Source organism: Equus caballus, chromosome 6 (genome assembly GCF_041296265.1).
Source record: "Equus caballus isolate H_3958 breed thoroughbred chromosome 6, TB-T2T, whole genome shotgun sequence".
Taxonomy (NCBI): Eukaryota; Metazoa; Chordata; class Mammalia; order Perissodactyla; family Equidae; genus Equus; species Equus caballus.
In genome coordinates, this window is record NC_091689.1 from 26,569,624 (window position 1) to 26,590,714 (window position 21,091).

At 55.4% G+C, this 21,091-nt stretch overlaps 2 protein-coding genes across 2 annotated transcripts in view; one reads left to right on the forward strand and one right to left on the reverse strand.

Annotated features, from left to right (window-relative positions):
• Positions 1-21,091, reverse strand: part of MTERF4 (mitochondrial transcription termination factor 4) — a 108,660-nt gene that overhangs the window by 77,316 nt on the left and 10,253 nt on the right. The gene's annotated exons all lie outside the window — the stretch shown is intronic.
• Positions 1-21,091, forward strand: part of SNED1 (sushi, nidogen and EGF like domains 1) — an 80,993-nt gene that overhangs the window by 54,876 nt on the left and 5,026 nt on the right. The window contains exons 18-31 of the mRNA XM_023644067.2: positions 94-207; positions 561-674; positions 1,896-2,009; positions 2,383-2,679; positions 4,411-4,594; positions 5,516-5,628; positions 6,522-6,803; positions 7,521-7,665; positions 7,776-7,858; positions 9,507-9,608; positions 15,835-15,951; positions 16,534-16,621; positions 19,167-19,250; positions 20,060-20,097. Of these exons, the coding sequence (XP_023499835.2) occupies positions 94-207; positions 561-674; positions 1,896-2,009; positions 2,383-2,679; positions 4,411-4,594; positions 5,516-5,628; positions 6,522-6,803; positions 7,521-7,665; positions 7,776-7,858; positions 9,507-9,608; positions 15,835-15,951; positions 16,534-16,621; positions 19,167-19,250; positions 20,060-20,096 (1,874 nt within the window). The 3' untranslated portion in view covers position 20,097. The remainder of the gene's footprint in view (positions 1-93; positions 208-560; positions 675-1,895; positions 2,010-2,382; positions 2,680-4,410; positions 4,595-5,515; positions 5,629-6,521; positions 6,804-7,520; positions 7,666-7,775; positions 7,859-9,506; positions 9,609-15,834; positions 15,952-16,533; positions 16,622-19,166; positions 19,251-20,059; positions 20,098-21,091) is intronic.

Here is a 21,091-nt window from a genome sequence, read left to right on the forward strand (position 1 = left end):
AGGCAGTGGAGGGGGCAGCTGAGAGGCTGAAGCCTCAGGGCACACACGGAATCCTGGGGGTCATGTGGGCCCATGCATGTTCTCTCTCTGCAGAGACGGATGAGTGCCAGGCACAGCCCTGCAGAAATGGAGGCTCCTGCAGAGACCTGCCTGGCGCCTTTGTCTGCCAGTGCCCCGAAGGCTTCACTGGGGTCCACTGTGAGATAGGTAGGAGCTGCGCCAGGGTGGGTCCCTGGTGCCCCCAGCCCTCACCCACATGGAGCACCCCAGACACCCCAGGCAAACCTGTTTTCAACAAGCGCAGACCCTGGGCCGCTCAAAGAGCAGAGGGGAGGGGGCAGTTCCCGCCAGCCTGCTGGACAGGCCCCCTGGAGGGAGGGACCCCAAAGGGTAAGGGGTGAGGGGAGGGCTGGGCGCCCAACAAGGGGGAGGACTTGCCCACTGCCCCCCCACCCGCCCAGCCGCTCTCCTGGCCTCCCCTTCCCTTCTTCCCGCTGTCCTCTCCTCCCTCCCCCAGACACCCCCTTGCGGCTCGGGCCGACTCTCTGGGTGTTCTCCAGAGGTGGACGCCTGCGACTCCAGCCCCTGCCAGCATGGAGGCCGGTGTGAGAACGGCGGCGGGGCCTACCTGTGCGTCTGCCCAGAGGGCTTCTTCGGCTACCACTGTGAGACAGGTAGGGCGAGGGCCGCCTGTGCCTCCTCCAAAGGCCCCTTCTCAGTCCTCACTGGCAGCCCCTCCTCTGGTCTCCCCTCAGTCCCATGACGCACCTCCCTAGCTCCCCCATCTCCTGCACTTACCCTCCCCAACAGCCCCACCTCACCGCGAGCAGACCCCTTCCAGCCTCACGTCCACTCTGTCCACGTCCAGCCTCACGGCCCTGCTGTCCTTGCACAGGCCAAGCTCTCGGCAGCCCAGGGTCCTGGCACTCACTGTTCTTACATCTGGAATATTCTCCCCGATTGGCCCATGGCGGGGTCTCCTCAGGGATCAGGTCCTGCCTGAAACATCCCCTGGACCAGGCCTTCCCTGACCACTGATCTGCAGGGAGGCCCCACCCATCACTTGATGTCCCAGCACGATTTTTCTCCTTTATAGTACTTAGCACTCTCTGAAATTGTCTCGTCAACATTTCCCCATCTTGCTGATCGTCGTGTCCTTGGGAGGGGGGTGGCCTAACCTGTCTTGCTCCAGTGTCCCCAGCCCCCAAGCTGGGCCTGGCTGGCAGCACTCAGCTGTGTAGGGCTGCTGGGCTCTGGCCCTACCACAGGGCAGTGAAGGCTGCACTGGGGACAAGGCCTGTGACCCAGCAACTGCAAGGCACAGGGTCCTGCCTAGGGACAGACACAGTGGGAACTGGTTGTGGCCAGAGAGTCTGACTGCACAGGCAGGGGGCAGTGAGGGCATGCCAAGCACACAGGACAGTGGCTGTGACAGTAGGAGGGGCTTGCTGGTTGTTTGCAAGAGTCCCCTGTGGCTACCTGGGGACACTGTGGGCCCTGACGTGGCCTGGGGGGCTTGGGTGCACACTGGCACCCACAGCCTGGCAGAGAGGGAGGCCGTGGGGGGCCGGTGCTCTCAGCTGCCCAGCTGCTAGGTAGCCCCGAGGAGGGGCCAGTGCTGTGCTCACCCAACCTCAAGTCCTCACCCACCTGGGGACCTTGGCCTGGGATGGTGGTGGGATGGCCTGGCCACACTTGCCCAGCCTTCCGGTGGGGCCTCTGGCAAGCCCTGCCCTCCCCCTCACCTCCCAAAAGCAGTGCTCATGATGGTACCACCCACCTCCACCCCACAAACACCCACGCAGGAACAACCCGTGCCCCCGGGAGCAAGGGCCCAGCCGGGGTGGAGAGCCTGGCGACACCCCCGTTTTCACTGCTGCTTTCCCTTCCCTCAGTGAGTGACCCCTGCTTCTCCAACCCCTGTGGGAGCCGCGGCTACTGCTTGGCCAGCAATGGGTCCCACAGCTGCACCTGCAAAGTGGGCTACACGGGCAAGGACTGTGCCAAAGGTGAGGTGGCAAGGGCACCAGCATGTGGACAGGGCCTCCCCTCCTCCCGCAGAGGGCAGCAGATACCCCAGAGGACAGGCCAAATCTAGGCAGTTGCTTACCCAGGCTCTGCACGAGAAGCATGGAGGGGTAGATGAGCTCCCAGGAGGCACGTGCCCCCACCAGTGAGCCTCCCCCAGGAGGCACTGGCCAGAGACCAAATGAGCGCATTGTCGACACCACAAGCAGGCTCCCTGCCAGCGGTTGCCCACCTCCGCCCGGAGGCGAGCCAGGCCCGAGAGCTGACCAGGCGAGACACCTGACTTGGGGCCGGGGCTTCCATGGCCGACAGCTGACCACCCCCCTTCCCTTGTTCTTGACCGAAACCCTGAAGAACTCTTCCCACCAACGGCCCTCAAGGTGGAGCGAGTGGAGGAGAGCGGGGTCTCCATCTCCTGGCGCCCACCCGAAGGCCAGGCCGCCAGGCAGATGCTCGATGGCTACGCAGTCACCTATGCCTCCCCCGACGGCTCCTACCGCCGCACGGACTTTGTGGACCAGAGCCGCTCCTCACACCAGCTCCGGGCCCTGGCAGCCGGCAGGGCCTACAACATCTCTGTCTTCTCAGTCAAGCGCAATGCCAACAACAAGAACGACATCAGCAGGCCAGCGGTGCTGCTCACCCGCACGCGTGAGTGCCACCCGTACTGCTGCCTGTCCCCATGCAGAGAGCCACACTGGCCAGGCACCCCAAGGAGAGGGGGTACCAATTAACCCATTCACCACAGGCGCTGGTTCAGCACATGGAGCAGCTGGCTCTGGGGCCAGGCAGAGCCAAGAGGGAGATGGCCAGCTCTGGGCAGGAGCTGACCTCATAGGGAGAGACAGGCTGATAGATAGGAGGGGGTGGCAGGGCTAGGAGTACGGTGGGAGGGCTCCCTGAGAAGGTGCCTGGGACCCACATGGCAGGGGGATGCTGAGGGGAACCAGCCAGGAGCCTGGGGGACAGGCCAGGTATCTAGAGGCCGCCCCCAATGCCACTGAGCAGGGAAGTAGCAATTCAGAGGGGGTGGGGAGAGAGCCAAGCCATGTGGACAGCGCGGAGGGGTCTCGGGTGCTGGCACCAAGGGGAGGGGGCTGGGGGGCGTCCAGGGAGGCTTCAGGGCCTTAGCTGGCCAGTCTGCTCCTGGGATCAATGAGGGATGGGGAAGAATCCTGGAACACACCCATGCGGGGACAAAGGGCGGGGCTGGCCCCTGATGACAGGGACGAGTCCTTGGTGGGCACTGGCAAGGGCACCATGGGGGCAGAGATTGGGGAATGGGGTGCTGGAGGCTCAAAGAAGGAGCATGGACTGGGAAGTGGTGCGACCGCTGGGCAGCACTGAGGGCACAGGCGCACGGGGCCAGGGCAGGTCAGAGCGGGCAGGCAGTGCCCACATGGGAGTATGGTGAAGCAAGGTGGCCATGACCCACCAACCAGGGCTCAGGCTGGGTGAGGAGGGAGGTGAGGACGCTCAGAGGTGAGGCACAGAGAGGACTTTAGCAGGTCCCACAGGAGGAGGAAGGAAGGCGTCCTGGCGTCACCTACCAGCCCATGCCAGACGCTGACCAAGTAAGGGATGGGATAAAGAACTCAGGATAGGGTGTCGTGGAGAAGGACAGCTTAGAGGCGCCGAGGATGCATCTAGGACAGGGGGGTGGCCCCAAGTGTGTAGCAGTGGGAGCCATCAGGGGGTCTTGAGAGAGGAAGGGCTCATCCTGAGCTTGGTTGTAGGCAGAAGTGCTTTTGAGGCTGCACGAGCACGAGATGGGGTCTGCCCAAAAACGGCTTCTGGAAGGAAGATAGAGCCCACCCCCTACATCCCGCCCCATCAGGGTGGGGTCTTTACCAGGAGACCAGGGTAGGAGGGAGAGACCAGGCCCACCGGACCTGGGCGCTGCACCACTAGGGAGCTGAGGACTCCCCTCTCGGCTCCCTTAATCTGGGGTTCGGCCCCTACCCGGCCCCTTCCCGGAGGTCGCAGAGGACTCGCCCGGCTTCTATCCCCGATAGGCCCCAGCCGTTCACCATCAGTGCAATCAAAACAGTCAGCCAGAGAACAGGGAAGGGGTTGCCAGGGTCAGCGCTGTCAGGAAGCGCCCCACCCCACCCCCTGGTGTATATAAACGGGCTGGACCCAGCTGGCCCCAAGCAGCACCCCTAGCGGGCCCCTTTGCAGCACCCATGGAAAGCAGGAGCCTGGGATGTGTCCACCTGGCCTGAGTCCCCGCTGTGGCTGAGGGACACACTCAGCAAAGCCAAGCTGAGTGGCACCTTGCTCAGGCACCTCTCCGTGACCCCCAGCGCCCTTCCTGAGCCCCTGCCCTCCCCTGGGGATGAGGAGGTGCCAGCACTGGCTGAATGGCTCATTGCCCCCCAGGACCCCGCCCTGTTGAGGGCCTTGAGGTCACCAATGTGACAGCCAGCGCCATCTCAGTGCGGTGGGCTCTGCACAGGATCCGTCATGCCACCGTCAGCAGTGTCCGCTTGTCCATCCGCCACCCTGAGGCCCAGGAGGACCAGTCCACCGATGTGGACAGGAGTGTGGACAGGTTCACGTTTGGGTAAGAGCTCGGAGCTGGCCCTTCCTCCTCTCTCCCTGTGTGCCCCACCCTTCTCTCCCTGACTTGCCCAGCCCACCTTGAGAAGCAGGGGCCTGTGCGCCTCCTGTGTTCACCAGAAATCTGCTGATCCTGCCTCGCAGAGCCGCCCTCATCCCACAGCCTTGTCACAGGGCTGCCGGACAAGTGTTTAAACTGTCCCAAAAGAGCAGGGACGCTCTTTCAATCCAGGCATGGCTCCTCCTGCACAAATAATGAGACTGGAGCCTCCGGGAGACCAGCCCAAAGGTCTTCCAGCCTGAGTCATGCAGACCCCTCTGAGAGGGAAAAAACAGGCACCCCCAGGGTTGCCTGAAATTTTTATTTTGTCCCTCTGCACCCTCTGAACTACCCACACTTCTGTACATTTCTAGTTTGTACTTATCAAGGCCATTTTTTCCAAGCGTGTTTCTTCCTTCTCCCCAACCAGATGGCCAGCTGTGCTGAGACAAGACACTGCTTTCTTTGTCTCTGCACAAACAGTTACGCCCAGTAAGGGCCTCTTATCCATGAGGGTGCTGGGAACTCTCCCAGGAATTCCAGCCGAGGGCCACCTTGCAGTCAGGGCTCTCTGAAGAGGGCAGGCAGTCTGCTTGTTCACCCGTTTCCTCCAACTGCCCTTTTCTGGCCTCTTCTGTCTGAACAGCAGCCCTCCCCACCTCTCACTGTACTAGACAGACAGAGCAGGGAGCACCTTCCCACCTGAGCACACAGGTCTCAGGCCACGAGTCTGGCCCTAGTGGAGGCTGCGTAGGCCACCAGCAGCGGGACAACCCAGACCCCTGGTCCCACCTGCTTGGGAGGAGCTGGAGTCTGGCAGCAGAGCCAGACACAGAGGCCCTCAGAGACTGTCCTGTTCCTCTTTCCCTGCTATCCTCCCCATAGGGCCCTGCTGCCAGGAAGGAGATACACCATCTGGGTGACCGCCCTCAGTGGACTCGGGGCACAGGAGCACCCCACTGAGAGCCTGGCCTCAGCCCCGCTGCACGTGTGGACCCGTAAGTAGAGCGGCGTGGGCTCAGCTCACAAGGGGTCTTCTGGAATCTCCTACCTCCTGCCAGGCCCCTCAGTCCTCTCCAAAGTGGCTACAGCACCAGAAACCCAGCCCTTGGCCAAGTGTATCCTGAACAGCAGTGTGCCAGGAGGCCTATTCTCCTCTGGAGCTGGGGAGGGCTGCTGCAGGGGGCTGGCGGGCCCTCTAGCCAGGGACGCCCTTCCAGGGCAGCCCTCTGCATGGGCATTCACACCCAAAGGTTCCTGGGCTCCTCCTACTCAATGTGGGTCAGCAAGCAAAGGGCCAGAGAAGCATGTGGCAAGGATGCCCACGCTGTCCACTCTGCTGAGCTCCATGGTGTCATGTGAGGAGGAGACCTGGCCCTCCCCAGTGCATGGGAGGGAGTGAGCAACGTGCTGTCACACACAGTGGGAACCAGTGAATGGGGTTGGGGGCAGGTGGATTGGGAGAAGGGAAGGTTTGAGCAGGGCCTTGCTCAGTGGGGCAGGGGTCAGCACAGGGTACAGTCCTCACTCTGACCCCGGGCACTGGACCCTGGCCTATCCCCTGCCTGTCTAGCCTATTCCCCTCATCTACATCCCAGGGAAGGCGTGTGTGGCCAGGCTCAGGGGGATGGAAAGTGCCACACAGGAGGGCGCACTGATGGGCTGAGCAGGCGGGGTGCCTCCCCAGGTGCTGGCAGGTAGCGTTCTGGGGGTGCCTCTCACAGCAGGAGGACCTGAGCAGCACACTATCCTTTAGGATGATAAGGTTGTCTGTAATAACTGACTTCAAATGAAGCTTCAGCAATCCATGTCAGATCTTTAAACTGTATCCCTGGGCAGAAGACCCTGTTCGCTCCCTTCACCTCCCTCCCCTGCTCCATGCCTCCTCCAGGGCCTCTGCCGCCAGCAAACCTGACCGCCACCCGAGTCACAGCCACCTCTGCCCATGTGGTCTGGGATGCCCCCACTCCAGGCACCTCGCTGGAGGCGTACGTCATCAACGTGACCACCAGCCAGAGTACCAAGAGCCGATACGTCCCCAACGGAAGGCTGGCATCCTACACGGTGCGGGACCTGATGCCTGGGCGGCGGTACCAGCTCTCGGTGACAGCCGTGCAGAGTGCGGAGGGCGACCAGCTACACAGTGAGCCTGCCCACCTCTACATCATCACCTGTAAGTCCCGCATGACCCTGCTGACATTTGCAAGTTCATGGAAGGTGCTGTGGGAAGATAGCTTGTCCAGGTGGGTGCTGCAGGGAGGCGGGCAGAACAGAGGCCCAGAGAGCAGACAGGCAGGCACCTCTGCAGGAGGGCAGGGTTTCCCTCCTCCTCCTCAGTCCACCAGCCTACCATCTGGGACACGAAGCCCACTTGCTCTGAGAGATACGGACCAGCTCAGCTCCAGACACACCTCCCAGGTGGACAACGCAGGTTGGGCCCCCTCTGTGAGCTGGTTGCGGAAGACAGGCTCACAGGTGAAGGAGGGTACCCAGCCAGGAAGCTGAAGGGCACAGTTAGGTGACAAGGACACAGAGAGAAGCCACACTCTCACTCTTAGGGCCAATGCAGGGTGGGGGCCTCAGCCAAGGTGAGTCCAGACACGGTCCGAATGCCTGGCCTCGCCCTGCAGGTGGAGAACCTGGGCCAGGGCAGGGGCTAGGACCAGCCCCGTCTCAAGACTCCCAGGCAATGTCTGCGTCACAGCAGAAACCCTGTGCGGGGAGTGGGGCTCCAGGGCACCTCAGAAAGCCACAAATTCAACCTGCCATTCAACTGCAGGGATGCACACGTCCCTTCAGTTCTCACCTCCAAGCATGGGGGTGGGACGGGGGCAAAGGGAAGCCTCAGACCAACCTCCTGTGGCCACCTGCTCCTCCCACCTGCCCACAGCTCCGAGGGACGGTGCCGACAGACGCTGGCACCGGGAGGGACTCCACCCACGGGTGCTCAGAAACAGACCGCCCCCCGCACGCCTGCCGGAGCTGCGCCTGCTCAACGACCGCGGTGCCCCTGAAACGCCAACCCAGTCCCCCAGGTACACGCCCCAGCCATCAGCCCCATGCAGTGTGCCAGATGCAGGGGTCACCTCGAGAGACCCCAGGCATGGTACTCTGTCATGGTGACCCGTGGTGACTCTCTCAGCAGGTTCTCAGAGCTCGTGGATGGCAGAGGACGAGTGAGTGCCAGGTTCAGTGGCTTGCCCAGCAAATCAGTCACTGTGAGATCGCGTGAGTCCTACAGCCAACCCTAGTGGCCTTACTGCCACCTCACCCAGCCTTTGTCCCCAGAAGGATGAGGGACAAGGCCCCTAAAACCTGGGCTCAAAGACCACCCCCAGTGCCCAACACCATCTCCAGCCAGGGACCACGACCACATGCAACACCCTGGGCCCGGGCCAGCACAAGAACTCACACCATCCCCGGACTCATGACAGCTGTGTGGGCTGAAGACACAGGGTGCTGGCAGGGCACATGAGAGATGATGAAAGATAATCCTTTTAGAAGTAGGTCTGAGACATGGGAGCTTTGGCGGGTCAGGACTCCGAGTGTTGTGTAGTAAGCAGGACAGGAGGGTATGACTCGACCTAATTCACAGCTACTCAAAGTGTGGTCCTTGGACCAGCAGTGCCAGCCTTGCCTGGGGACTTCCAGAAGTGCAGGATCCCACCCAGAGCTCTGCAATCAGAATCTGTCTTTTAACAAGGAGCCGGGCGATTGGCACACATCATGGTCTAAGGAGAACACATCCCTGTCACATTAAGAGGTCGTGTCCCATGTTAAGGGCAGGGCCTTTGGGTTCAGATCCTGCTCGGCCCAGGAGCAGGATCCTACCGGGCCTCTCCTCCCAGCCCCAGCACCAGAGGCCATGAGGGATGGGTCGAGACGCCCTGGCCCCTTCCCACCTGGTTAAGCAGGTGGGGGTGGGCTAGGAATCTGCCTACAGCAGGCCTCCCCTGAGATTCTGACACAGCAGGCCAGGAGCCACCTGCTTGCCAGCTGCCCCTGCCCAAGAGGACCTCAGAACTCTGGGCAGGGCTCCCCAGGCCTCATCCTCACCTATAAGCAGGTCCCATCCTCACGGAATTCTCCAGCACAGAGCCTAATCACTAGTTTAATGATAATTTTCAACCAGCAAAAACCTCTCCAGGCAAGGGAAGAAAAGACCATGTACCGAGGAGAGTGATGGGGAGCGGGCAGGGGCATCGCAGCCCTTGGTGACCAGCAGGAGGGCAGCAGAAGGGGTCACTGCACACGGTGACCCAGAGGAGGGAGAGCACAGAGGTATCTGGAGAGCCGAACAGGCTGGGCTGCCTCCGACCACCTCCTGAAGCCACAGGAGAAGATGCCCAAGGGCACGGTGGGGACCCTGCCAAGGAGCTGACTTCAGTTAGGGGATGGCCGAGTGTGTGGTCTGCTGAGGGCCAGTACGAGGGGAAGGAAGAGGCATTGTAGCCCCCAAGAAGCAGGGGATGGAGAGAAAAGAGCAGAATTTGAAGGATGCTTAGAAGAATGAGGCCAGTGGGTCAGGCAGAGATTTGGCCCTGCCTCAGGCCTCTGATGACCTTCACCAAGGAGCTTTGGTGGAGGCCGCAGTGGAAGCCAGCTCCCTGCTGAGGGTCAGCAGGAAAGTGAAGGCTGGGCCCTCCCTGGAGAAAAACTGGTCCTACCGGAGGCAGTGTGGGGGCCCACAGGGCTCCATGCCCTAGGCAGCAGGTCAGTGGGCACCCCGATCCTGCCACGCTGGGCCTCCACCATGGAGGGATGTCCCTACAACCCAAGGGAGAGAAGCAGCTCAAGAAGGCAGCCCAAGGACAGCCCTGGGTGCAAGGCAGCAGGCTGCGTGGTCAGCACACGGTGGTGTCCTGATTTCTCCTAGAACCCACAGCTCTGGTGCAGCCTGAGAACGTGGAGGAGGCCCCTGAGCAGGTCAGCCTGGCCCCCCAGCTCCCCGAACGCGGCAGCGACAAGGACATGGAAAGTAAGTCAGCAGGAGTGGACTTCCAGGGCTGACCACCCTTGGAGGCTTTAGAGGCTGTAGTCGAGGAGGGGGCCGCCCACAGTGAGGAAGCAGGAGGCAGAGAGCCCACCCAGAGGGCAGCCGAGTATGCCACGCTGGAAAGGGTCGGGTGAAGCAAACCATGCAGGCAGTGGCACCCCACCCTCTTACAGACAGGGAACTGGCCCAGGGGCAGCACCCACCCAAACTACTACCCATGTCTGCCCTGGAGAGACAGCCCTCCTACCCTTCCTGCCCCTCCTGTGAAAAGCCCACTCCTGCCTCTCCACAGAGGAGCATGCTGAGCACGACAGCAGGAATCAGTGGAGGGCTGGCTGCTGAGTGTGCTCCAGCTGGAGCATCGCCTGGCAGGCTGCTACCCAGGCTTGGCAGGGGCCAGCAGGGCCTGAGCTGGCCCTGGCATGGTGCTCTGTCTGGAGAGACTCACAGCTGGTGTGTCCCCACAGGGCATCCTCTCAGGGCATTCCCCTTGTGGACCGCACCAACAGGCCCAGGCTCTTTACACAAACTCAGACCCTGGCTCCATGTTCCTCCTGTTCTAGCCCCCCAGGCCACGTCCCTTAGGGTCAGTTCTTCTAGGACCCAGTGGCCTTTCTCCCGAGTCACACCATAGGCTCAGACCAAGCTCACCCATCAACTAGACCCTAAAGATGGCAGAGACCTCGGTAAACGGTGAGCCAAGCACCCAGGGCGCTGCCTCTGAGGGTGCGTCTCACCTGCAGGCCGGCCCCCAGGTTGCCAAAGACACCTGTACACAGGAAGAGCACCTGTGCCAGGGGGTGCGTTTGCAAACGGTGGCTCCACTAATCCCACGGTTCAGCATTCTCCCCTCACCGTAGGAGGCCCAAAGTTGCCATCAGCCTCAGTGAGCACCAAGAGGGTGGGTTTGTGAGTCAGATGCAGTCAGTGAACAATCCCATTAAGGCATGGTGCAGTCTTGTAAGTGAAATAAACAAACCTTTCATCAGATGGTTAGTGATGTGTCGGCCCTTTTCAATATTAGACGTTTCATTTCATAACACTCAGAAGTTAGAGGGATGTGAATGACCTCTCCTGGGCCCTTCTGAAGGAGAGATTCCAGATGGCACCAGGCTAGCCCCAGATGGCACTGTAGTCTGCAGTGTTTGCTAATGTGAGGTCCACAGGCCCTAGGGGAGTGTGAGATGATTTTAGGTGGTAAGACGAAAAAAAATATGTAATGGCCTTTGGTTCCTGTCACACTCTCATCGTCAGTCCATGATGGCCCCCTTTTATTTAGTTAGTTTAGCTAGCTAGCTTTTGCGAAAATACTGGCCTTTAGATCTGGAACCCGACCCCTGAACTGGAACATGAACAGTAACTTATACCTTGCTGTTGTGCTGCCCATTAAGCACAACCCTGAATCCGTGTTTAGAGCCCTTGCTCTGTTAGAAGGGAGGTGGTGGGGAGCACTCTCACCACATATCCATGGGCCTGAACAGCTGTGCTTTTTCCTTATAAGGGGTCTGGCTGCATGCAGTCTCCCAGATTTGTGTTTTTGCCCAGTGTTCTGCGCTGTCAGTCAGTGCTAATAGACTTACAGATCAATAGAATAGAACTGAGAGTCCAGAATACACCCATAGGTCTGTAATCCACTAATTTCAACAAGGGGGCTAAGACCATTCAGTAGGGAAAGACGAGTCCCCCCCAAACAGTGCTGGGACAAGTGGATATCCACATGCGAAAGAATGAAGCTGAACCCTTACCTCACACCACACAAAAAATTAACTCTAAATGGATCAAAGACCTAAATGCAAGAGCTAAACTATAAAACTCTTAGAGAAAATTCAGAGGTAAATCTTCATGACCTTGGATTCGGCAAAGTACTTTTAGAGAGGACACCACAAGCATAAGCAACCAAAGAAAAAAAAATAAATTGGACTTCATCAAAACTGAAAACCTTTTGTGCTTCAGAGGACACCATCAAGGAGTGAAAAGACAACCCATAAAATGGGAGAAATATTTGCAAATCATATATCTGAAAATGAATTTGTGTCTAAAATATATAGAGAACTCTTACAACTGAATAAAAAGAAGGTAAATAACTCATTAAAAAATAGGCTAAGGATCTGAATAGACATTTGACCAAGGAAGATACACAAATGGCCAACAAGCTCATGAGAAGACGTTTGATATCATTTGTCATCAGGGAAGTGCTAATCAAAATCATCACGAGATGCCACTTCACACCCACTAGGATGGCTAGAATAAAAAGTCAGATAACAACAAGTACTGGTGAGGATGTGGAGAAACTGGAACCCTCAAACACTGCTGGTGGGAATGTAGAGCGGTCCAGCTGCTTCGGGGAAAAAACAGGTGATACCTCAAAGAATTAAACAGAGTTACCATATGACCCAGCAATTCCACTCCCAGGCATATCCCCAAGAGAAATGAAAACATATGTCCACACAGGGACCTGTACCTGAATGTCTGCAGCAGCACTAGTCACAATTGTCAAGGGTAGAAACAACCCACGTGTCCATCAACTGATGAACGGACAAACAAAATGTGGTGTATCCACACAAAGGAAAATTATTCACCCAAACAATGAATAAAGCACTGCTGCATGCTACAGCATAGATGAACCTGAAAACATTATTCTGAGTGAAAGAAGCCAGTCATAAAAGGCCACATATAATGTGATCCCATTCATAAGAAAGTCCAGAATAGGGAAATCTATAGTAACAGAAAGCAGGCCAGCGGTTGCTTAGGACTGTGGGTGGCGGTGGAGGTATAGGGAGGGTGACAGCTAAGGGTACGGAGTTTCTTTTGAGATGATAAAAATATTCTAAAATTGACTATGGTGATGGATGCACATATCTGTGAATATGCTAAAAACCAATTAATTGTACGCTTCAAATGCGTGAATTGTACAGTACAAATTATTATCTCAATAAAGTTATTTTAAAAATATAACATGAAGAACAGTGTTTTCACTATCTCTTTTGTGTAGGAAAGTGGGGAAGGGAAATGTGAGTATATATATTTTCTTATATTTAAAAAGAAAACCAATAAAAATGGCTAACTATACAAGGAGGGAAAGAACAAGAATGAGGAAGTAAAGGGAACAGAGATGGATGCTAGAATTCTCTGAATGTGCCTTTATAGTTTTGACTTTAGAACCAAGAAAATTTTTTTTAGGTGACATCAAAAAAAAAAAAATCCTGAAAATTGAAAACAAACTGAAATAAACTTATCATGTTGATGACATAACCACACAGGAAAACAGTATCATTTCTAGTGATTTTAAAAACAGCATTCTGACTATTCACTCCTAGTAGAATATATTCTAAGGACAAAAAGAATTGCAAGAAATTTAACGCTGTACTCAGTGATCTTGATGTTAGCGGTACTGTTATTTTAAAACTGTGACATGTACACTGTGGGATAAAGAAAATAATTGTTAATGCCACCAAGGTTTCCAGCACAGAGAGAGAAAATATAAAATCAAAGAAGCAAATCGCCTGTGCTTTTCTTTTTGACTCTGATCATTTGAACAAGAAATACTGATATGAACTCATAATTTGTTTATTTTCACATCGAATTTCCTAGTTCTGTCTCCTGCAAAGTCCTGAAGCACTGACACACCAATAACAGCAAACCCTCTGATGCCCAGAGGGGCTCCAGATGCCATTCTCCACCAAAAGGAACCAGAGTCTGTGGAAAGTGGCTGATTCCAAGACTAAAGCAGGATATGGACAAAATAAGCCTAGGACATACTTTAAAAAGCAAGCAAGCTTTCAAAAACAACTGGGATTGTGTTTAAAGGGCAAAGGAGCCAACCTGAAAGGCTCCTGCTGGCCAAAGATAGGATAAATTGAGCATCAAGAAAACTAATGACAGCAACAGACTGACACTCATCAAGTATATAAAAATCCCTAAGTTCAGGGCTGGCTCCGTGGCCAAGTGGTTAAGTTGGCGCGCTCTGCTGCAGGCGGCCCAGTGTTTCGTTGGTTCGAATCCCGGGCGCGGACATGGCACTGCTCATCAAACCACGCTGAGGCAGCGTCCCACATGCCACAACTAGAAGGACCCACAACGAAGAAAATACAACTATGTACCGGGGGGCTTTGGGGAGAAAAAGGAAAAAAAATAAAATCTTTTAAAAAAAAAATCCCTAAGTTCATAATGATGCTCAAAAAGAACAAACAACGTATTGGTCAACTTTAGAGCTTGCTGGGGGACCAACTCACTCTGCAAGTGTACAAATAAAGGAAAAGAATGGAGCACTTATCCGGCCTTGCCTGCATGGGCTGTATGTCAGGGTGACCGAGTAGGGGGTGAGGGAAAGCAGCTCTTCAGAAAAGACTTTCCAGCTAGTGAGGGCAGAGGAGCAACAGATTGAGTTGGATGATCTGGAGCCTAGATCAGGGACCTCTATGGGTGCTCAAGCCATCAGGTGCAGAGCCTGAGATCTTTATTCTGGATTAACCAGGCTGCCAACACTGAACCAGTGATCAGTCCTCACATCAATGAAACTGGACTCGGAGACATCACACGCCTCCTGGAGTGCCCAAGGGTGCATGGCCTCCACCGGCAAAGCAGTCCCGCAAAGACCATTTGACCCTGAAGCCTATTAAGCCCCTCTCTCGAAATACCGGTTTCCAGGAAACATGGGGATGGGGGCTGGGGGATGAGTTAATGCCACAAGAAAGCAATAAGTCAAATCCAGAGAATTCTACAGGACAAATGGCCTATTTCTTCAATAAATACAGAGGGAAGATGAAAAGTTATAGATGAAAAGACACGTGAGCTGCATCAAACTGAGGCAGTGTGCATACTTATGAATCCTGACTAGATGAGACCAGCCGTGAAGGACATTTTAAGATGATCAGGGAAATCTGAACATGGACTGTGAGCTCTCATGATATTAAGGAACTACTGCTAATTTTGTAATGACTGCATTGTGCTTACATAAAATATCTTAAAGTCTTTATGTATTAGATACCTGCTGACATATTTACAGGTGAAATGGCTTCTGTGAACTGCTCTGAAATTCTTCAACAAGCGAAATAAAGGGAGATAGAAAGATGGAAATAGATTAAACAAGATTGGCAAAATGTTAATAATCGGTGAAGCTGAGTGACGATATATGGGGTTCTTCATACTCTACATTTTGTAGGTTTTAAATTTTTCGTAATAAAAAGTTTTCTAAAGCCCATAACTCAACTTTAGCACATCAGGAAAGACAAAAAGGAAGGCCCAGAGTACAGTGAGGGGAAAGGAGAGAGTGAAGTAGAAACAGGGAGGAGGGGAACCAGCCAACAGACAGAACCCAAGAGGGCCTGGAAGGGGGAAATGGGAGAGGCAGGCCCACCCGGTCAGCCCCCAGGAAGGGTGGCTGGCGCCAGTGGGGAGGAAGCCAAAGAGGGGGCATTGGCAGGGGTGGGGGTTGCTGGATTTGATGCAGAGGGGAGACTGGCCTTCTGGTATTGAAAGCAGTGAGGTCTGCATAATTCTTCTGTGTTTCTTAATGCTTTTTAAGTTAAAAATTAAAACAACAGATATCTTAAAGCTAAAAAAAAAAAGAAGAAGAGGACAGAGTGGACCCTCAGGGAAAAAGCTAGGCCCACCCCTCCCTGGCAGCGGCCCTGAGCACCCATCCCTAGCTGCCAGCAGCGTGGTGAGGATGCTGTTGGGGGGGCATGACGCACGGATGCCAGCACAGAGTCCTGCACAGACAGCTGCCTGGACTCGGGGTGGGAGGCTGCCGGGGGCTGGGACCTGGGGACAAGCCCCAGAGGATGAGGAGGGAGATCCAAGAGAGGCTCTGGAGGGGAGGCCTCGGCATTCCAGGAAAAAATCCTGTGCAGGGCACAGTCATGGGAAATGCTGCAGCGGGGGGGCAGGCACAGGCCAGGGCGGAGCTGGGAGTCTCCTGAAGGCGACCAGAGCCCCACCATGATCTAGGCTTCCAGTGGTGTGTGGGGTGTGATGGCTCAGCACTGAGGGTCCCAGCAGAATCACTGGCTGCTCCCTCCCCACCTTGAGATCATGGGCTCAGGGCCGGGCATGCTGAGGCCCATCTTCTCACCTGTGCTCTCTCTGACCACCTGAACAGGGCCACCCCTAGGGCCCAGTGGTGTTGGGGACAGCAGGAGGTAGCAACACAATAATGCAGGCCTTCCCCTGGGGTCCCAGCAACTAACAGCTCATGGCCTGTTTACAGATGTCCCCACGAACTGCTCAGAAAACCCCTGTCGGAATGGAGGCACCTGCGTGCCTGGTGTGGACACCCACAGCTGTGACTGTGCCCCAGGCTTCAAAGGCAGACGCTGCGAGCTTGGTGAGTCAGGAGCCACTCCTGGTGCCTACAGGGGTCCCCGGGCCTGGCCTTGAGACATCTGTCACAGCAGGCTGTGACGCTGGGACAGGGTGGGTTTGCCACAAGAACCTCAAACTGTGAGGTGCCAGGACAGGGGCCCAGCCTCAGTGCCCCAGACTTCCGAGTGCCCAGGTAGGGAGGCTGGCGGGCAGTGAGCCACTGGGCCTCACACTGTCCCCAAAGTGCCAGGGTGAAAGGTGCTGCCCGGCTAATTGGGGGTCTGGAGACAGTCAGAAAGGAGGGACACAGAGCGCCAGCCACCCCACAGTGAGAGGTGAGTGCAGGGGGCTATTTTTGGCTCAGTGCCCAGAGACTACTGCAAGGCCTAAGGGAAACCAACGGCAGGCTTCAAGGACCCTGAGTCAGAGCAGCACCCCCAGTCGCTGAGCACCCCTGGGGATGGGGCCCCCAGCCCAGGGAGCAGCTGGGGTGGACCCCCAGGCCCAGCCCGGCTGCCAGGGCCTCCCCGAGGGTGCAGAAAGAGAGCTCCCACCATGCACTGAGCTCCTTGTAAGCCACGGCCCTTTTCCTTTGTGCCGGCAGCCTGTAAAAAGGTGCCCCAGCCCTGCACGCGGCTGTTCTCGGAGACAAAGTCCTTTCCAGTCTGGGAAGGAGGCGTCTGTCACCACGTGTAAGTTTCTCTCCTCCGCCTTCACCGTGTTTGTAGAGTGTTCCTGACCTCTCGAGGTGCTTTCACAAAGTCCAGCTCACCCCACCCTCCAAGCCCCAGAGAAGGTCTGGTGGTCACAGTCACAGAAGGGGCTTGCTTTGACTGCTTCTTCCCTCCATATGGCAGAAAGTTTGAATAAATTTGCCTGTCTGTGCAGTTGGGAGTTAAGGCACAGGAGGCCAAGGAGCCCGACCCCCAGCTCCCAACCCCTCGGGCCTTCCTTTTTCCACCCTCGAGCAGCATGAGCCCCCCTCCCCTGGGTGGCAGGGCCACAAGTACACAGGAAGCAGGAAGTGCCATTTGCCTCTGCCTCGCATCCCCTGGAAAGATAAACAGCACAGGAGAACTTGAGTTTTGCTTCTGCCATTAAGTCATGATATGGCCCTGGGTGAACCACTCATGTCTCAGTTTCACCGTCTGTAAAATGGGCTGCAGAGGGAGAGTTTGCCTAGCTTACCTCTTGGGACCTCTCTTGCTAACACTCTGTGACTTTGTGGGTCATACTTATAATCTATTTAGTCCACAAGTACATACAAGCACCTACTGTGTGCCAGGCGTGGCTCTAGACACTCAGTACATGTCAGTGAACAGAACGGGCCCAAGTCCTCCGCTGGGGATCCCTACATTCTAGATGAGGGAGATAGCACACAGGAGCACAAGTATGTTATGTGGTGTTTTAGAAGGTGGTCAGTGCGAAGGAGAAAAGGAGGAGGTAAACACGTGGGGCCGGGAGAGCCAGGGCTGGGGGATGGGAAGGGGCCGACTGAAGCTTTAAGTGGGGTGTCAGCAGAAGCCTCATGAGAAAGGTGACATTGAACAGACATGGAGGAAGGGAGGGACATGAGGGAAGGACATCTCTCCCAGAGAGTCAGAATGTCAGCTGACAGGGCCCTAAATCAGGAGCGTGCTGCGTGTCTGAGCAGCAGCGGGAAGCCAGGGGAGCTGGAGCTGAGGGAGCAGGAGGAGCCTGGCAGGGCCTTGGAGACCCTTGGAAGGACTCTGGCATTTGTCCTCTGTGAAATGGGGAGCTACTAGAGGGTGCTGAGCAGGGGGTGACATGTCCAATGAAGTGTTTAGAGCTCACTGTGGATGGAGGCAGGAAGGCAAGGTCTTGGAGGCTGCATTTGAGCTGGGACATGAAGCCAGTCCTAACACAACAGGAATACACGGGAGGCGCAGAGAACGCTGGGATTTGGGAATGTGTGTTTACAGGCATCTGAATTTGGGTTGTGTGGAATGCCAGCCTGAACCCAGCATCCACCATCTTCCAACTGTGCAACTTACACCAGAGCCTGCCCGGGAGAGCCCTGCACTTGCCCAAAGCTTGCATCCTTTCACGTTCCATGTCTCTGCCTCTCCAAGTGCCCTCCTTGTACTTAGCATATAGTTGGGTCTTGCTTTACATCCAGCCTGACATCCATGGTTTTATTGGAGTGTTTAGACCATTAACACGTTAACGTAACGAGTGATATGATTGGGCTGAACTCCACCATATTGTTATTTGTTTTCTATTTGTCCCATCTGATCTTTGTTACTTTTATTCCTCTTCTCCTGCCTACTACCAGCTTAATTTTCAAGGGGATGCCTCTAGAGATCTCTGGAGCTCTTCTTCTGCACAGCTCCCTCCTCTCTAGTACTCTGCCCCACAAATTCCAGCTGCCTCTACCCGCCCTGTTCAGTGTGACCACTACTTGGACCCCCCGGCACCTGCAATGCAGTCCAAAAAGTGGCTCAGACTGAATTCCAGGGCGACCCGGGGGCTCACCTCATCTGTTTTCCTTCTCTCAAGGATCAGGTCTTGCACTGTCTGTTTTCTAACATCTGAAACAAGTGATCCTATGTCCTGTCTGGTTGTCTGGTGGTTCAGGCTGCGAGTTAACTCCAGCTCCCGTTCCTCCGAGGGCTGGCAATGGAAGCCTTCCCAAAGGCTTTGAACCCTAAGGCTCTGCTAGACGGAGCGCACGAGGCGCAGCTTCGCCTGGCAGGTTCCCTGGATCTCTCTTTGTAGCAGCTCTGACATTTGAGAGCTTTAACCAGAACCAAACACCTTCCCGTTCGTTGCCACCTACAAACCTGGGACAGAGGCAGTATGAGTAGTTCCCAGTGCACACGAAGCTGAGGCTTAAGCCCAGAGACGTGCTCGGAGCAGACTAGTTAATAAATGGGGGCAGGGCTCCTGTCCCCACTGCCACATCTAACGGCCGCATCTCCAAGGCCCCTCAGACTTCTCCAGGAACTTCCCTAAAACAGAAAAGTGTCAAAATGTACACTGAAAATGGGTGTATCTTACTTTATGCAAATTATCCCTCGGTAAAGTTAGTTTTTAAAAAAATTACATGACTTTTATGCTGGACATTTTAATACATCCCCAGGAGGTAAGGATTAAGGAAAGAATGGCCTTTTCCTCAGACCCCTGCACAGTTCCCTGTGGGTTCCCGTGGCCGAGGTGAAGCCGGGCAACATTCTGCTCCAGTTTCGGGCTTCACAGAGCTTTCTCGTGACACAGGTACAAAAAGGTCTACAAAGTGCACCAGGACATCTGCTTCAAAGAGAGCTGTGAGAGCACAAGCATCAGGAAGACCCCAAACAGGTGCCACCTCGGGGAAGAGGCCCATGCTGTGTCCTGCGTGTAGCTCACTGGGTAACGGGGCAGGGGCGGCCCTGGGGACTGAGTGCTGTGAGATGCCACAGGCCCTTGGTTTGCCAAAATGTGCAGCCACTGTGCAATGACGTTCTTCAAGAAACTGTGTGCACATATGTGTGCACGTGGGCACACCCAGATGGGTAGAGCCCAGCATGGTGGGTGCTGGGGGGTCACTCTGGTTACGCAGGTTCACACAATACCTAGTACTAGAATTGGGAAGCATGGAGCATTATTAACAGGCCCAAGTATATAACTGCAAATATAGTAAATCTCTACTTTTTATTCCCTCGATCTAGGTTCTTTCCCCCAAAAGGTTCAAGGTAGCCGTAAGAGTTATCATATAATGCACTGCCTGAGTATACTGTATGCTTTCAAACAGCAGAGTCCAAACCGCAGTCATATTCTTCACAGACCAAGCAGCAGCCACACACTGGGTTCTGTGTCACTGACTATCGAGGAAAAGCACAGTGTGGACCCACCAACACTGTGTCCTCCCTCGGGTGGCTCTCACTTTCTTACTGCCCATCACTCACATCTGGCCAGGCTGGTGGCTCTCCCCATTACTGCACGCCTCCAGTCTTCAGACAGACGGGAATGCTAATCCCTGCATCAGTGTCTCACTGATGGCACTCCCGAACTGGGGTACATGTGAGCTAAAGGCCAGGCAGCACGAAGCAGGCACCTGGGCGGAGGAAGCTTCAGGTTACAGGTGCACAGATTCTTTTTCCTAAACCACCTTTCTCTAATTATTTCAGGAAACAGAGTAACAGTGCAACACTGAAGAAATCTTAAGGTATGTTCCCCACCACGGCCGCTGAGCGGCTGCTGGGAAGTCGGAAGGCCATGCCCCCAGCACTGGGCCTTTTAGAGAGCTGCCTGTTCCTTCCGGAGCAAGGCAAAAGAAAGTTCAGGGTGTGTTCTGTATCCCAAACTCCCAGACCACAAGGTTTCAGAATGCCCTGAAGGGGTTAAAATCGGCGAGAAAAAACAGTATGAAGGCCTCCCAATAGATACAAACCTGGCACAGACACATCTTCAGGTGGGAATGAGGCTCTCTGGGGTGAAGACGAATCCTACTCTATCTCAAGGGACCTGAGAAACCTTCCCTGATCAGCAGTGATGGGGGTGAGGGGTGAGCACTTGGAGAGGCCGGAAGAACACCTGGCACGTGGAGAGAGGTGGTACTGACAGGGAAGTGGGGCCAGGGCGGGGGGGGGGGGGGGTGGGGGGGTTGGGGGGGTGATGGTAGGAGGGGACTGGGATACCTAGATTGCAGAGGAATTCTAGGAATGTGGGGTTAAGGGAGTGATTCCCAGACCCTGTGAATGTGTGAATGGTAGTGTATTGAAAGAAAAAATGGGGTGTGGGGCCTTGATCACATAACTCTGGGGAGTCCTGAAGACTCTGTCACTGGGGGAGTCCCAGTGGACACAGGAATCCTAAGCATTCAGAAATCCTGAAATGAAAGAAACTTTGCAACCCTACTCTTATTTAATCCAGCATTTCCCAAACTCTTTAGGCAACTCAACCCCATCCACCCCACCTCCCCACATGCACACTCTGGACAGTCTTCACCATAGTTTGGAAGACACTGAGTTAACCACAGAGGCCCATCTCTACAGCCTGACACAGTTTCTTCTCAGCATGATGTCACTGGGAATGACAGAGGATTTCTGGCTTGGCCCGGGACAGCTTAGTACTCCTGCTCCATAGATGAGCCTGGAAATCCATCTTCCTGGTGTTGTAGGAGAGGACAGTGAGGCACGGGGAGAACAAGCAGCTTCACA